The following is a 1,907-nucleotide window of genomic DNA, read 5'->3' on the forward strand; positions in this document are numbered from 1 at the left end:
ATTTTTAACAAGCTCCCAAAAATGTTTCATAAAACGAAAAGTGAAGCCATCCGGTCCGGGGGATTTGTCTGATGCACAAGACCAAATGGCGTTTCTGACTTCATTTTCACTAAAAGGAGATTCAAGAAAAGTGACCTGACGGGCGGTGAGAGATTTTAGGTGCGAGCTTGGGTTCAAGATTTTGACACAATCTGTTGGAGTAAACTTCTGTTGGAAATAACTGAAAAAACAATCCTTAACTTGGAAGGGGTCCGAATGCCAAAGACCATTAGAAGAGATTCCAGGAATAGCCATTTTCCTCCTTTTACGATTTATAAAAGAGTGAAAAAAACTCGAATTTTCATCTCCCAGACTAGTCCACAACTTCTTATTTTTTTGCGCCATGTCCAAGGAATCCATATGATCGATAGCCGAGATATCTTTAAGAATAGAATTGCGCGCAGGTGCCAGGTGAGAAGGATCAGTGCCATTATTAAGGTTTAAATAAATCGCCTCAAGATCCTTCAGAAGTTTTTTTTGGCGATGCTTCTGTCTGCTACATTCTGAGTCTTCCAGGCTTTTAGGCGTGTTTTTACATGCTTGAGTTTATTTTTGAAATCAATGAAAGGATTAATGTCAAGACCTCCATTATATTCATTCCATGCCTCATGAACAATAGCTTCGAAACCGTCTATCTTGAACCATGAATTGAATAGCTTAAAAGGATGCGGGCCGTAGTCGAAGGACTCATTTGTAAGCATGATCGGGCAATGGTCCGACCAAAGGTTTGGGAGAATCAGACCATGGATATTCGGGAACAAATCGAGGGCACCATTGTTAACCAATAGGCGGTCTAGTTTTGACATACTAGTACAAGTCTTATTCATACGAGTATATCTTCGACCACCCAACGGAATATCAAATAACTCACAGTCAGAAATGAAATTATTTAAATCACTTGCAACCCGAGAACAGAACATGGTTCCTAAATGGTCATGCGCATACCTCGTAGCATTAAAATCGCCAAAAAGAAGATAATTCCCGCTGTTAGCTGACATGAAAGACTTAATGAAATGCCAAAGTTGTACCTTTTGAGATCTACCTTGAGGAGCGTAAATATTCACAAGATAACAGTTAGAAGAAGTAGCCAGCCAAATACCTTCCACGATCAGAACGTTATCCATTGAAATAATCCTAATTTTTTTGAAAGAACTAGGGTCCCAAATGGTGAGTAATCCTCCCGAACGACCACGGGCACTTGAAATAGCGACATCAAATTGCATATTGCCCCACAAAGACTTCACCACGAATAAATCAAGACGAGTAAGTTTCGTTTCTTGAATACCGAGGACAGAGATATTATTATCATTGCAAATCCCGCGGATCCATTTTTGCTTTTGAATGAACTTCACCCCTCCTCCAATATTGATGGATACTAGATTCATTAAATCATCTTGAATCCACCCATACTAATAACAACCTTTTGTAAGTCTTTGGAACAATTCTGCATATCGTAACCCAAAGTAGCTCCCAAAGTGTTAAATTTATCGAAGCCTTTAAAAACAGATTCACATGATGATTGTGGATTAGCATAGTTGGAGAATGTTTTATGGTTTTGATTCACATCGTGTGTTGAAATCTCCACATGTTCACTACTGGGAATAGGCGAGTGGAATCTCACACCATTAAAGCCAGGTGCTTTAGAATACGATTGAGTTGATATCTTTGTTTCAGAAGTAGGTGGAATGATATTCTCCTTAGGGGGAGAACCAAGATTGTTGCTGATGTTGTGTTGAAAAGAAGCGTGTAAATCAGACTTAGGCGACTCTTGAAGACGATCAAAGTTACACTCCCCGTAAACAAAAGCTTCATCAGGAAAATCCTTTTTGGGAGTCTCATCAAACGAAGAGTTTGAGATAAAAGTATCA

At 39.2% G+C, this 1,907-nt stretch overlaps 1 protein-coding gene across 1 annotated transcript; it reads right to left on the bottom strand.

Moving 5' to 3' along the window:
* Positions 1-503: 503 nt before the first annotated feature.
* LOC139853778 (uncharacterized) lies at positions 504-1,424 on the bottom strand. The gene has a single exon (XM_071843137.1). It carries the CDS (start codon positions 1,422-1,424, stop codon positions 504-506), a length of 921 nt encoding a protein of 306 aa, XP_071699238.1.
* Between the last annotated feature and the right edge of the window lie 483 nt (positions 1,425-1,907).

This window comes from Rutidosis leptorrhynchoides, chromosome 6, assembly GCF_046630445.1.
Source record: "Rutidosis leptorrhynchoides isolate AG116_Rl617_1_P2 chromosome 6, CSIRO_AGI_Rlap_v1, whole genome shotgun sequence".
In the NCBI taxonomy this organism is placed as follows: Eukaryota; Viridiplantae; Streptophyta; class Magnoliopsida; order Asterales; family Asteraceae; genus Rutidosis; species Rutidosis leptorrhynchoides.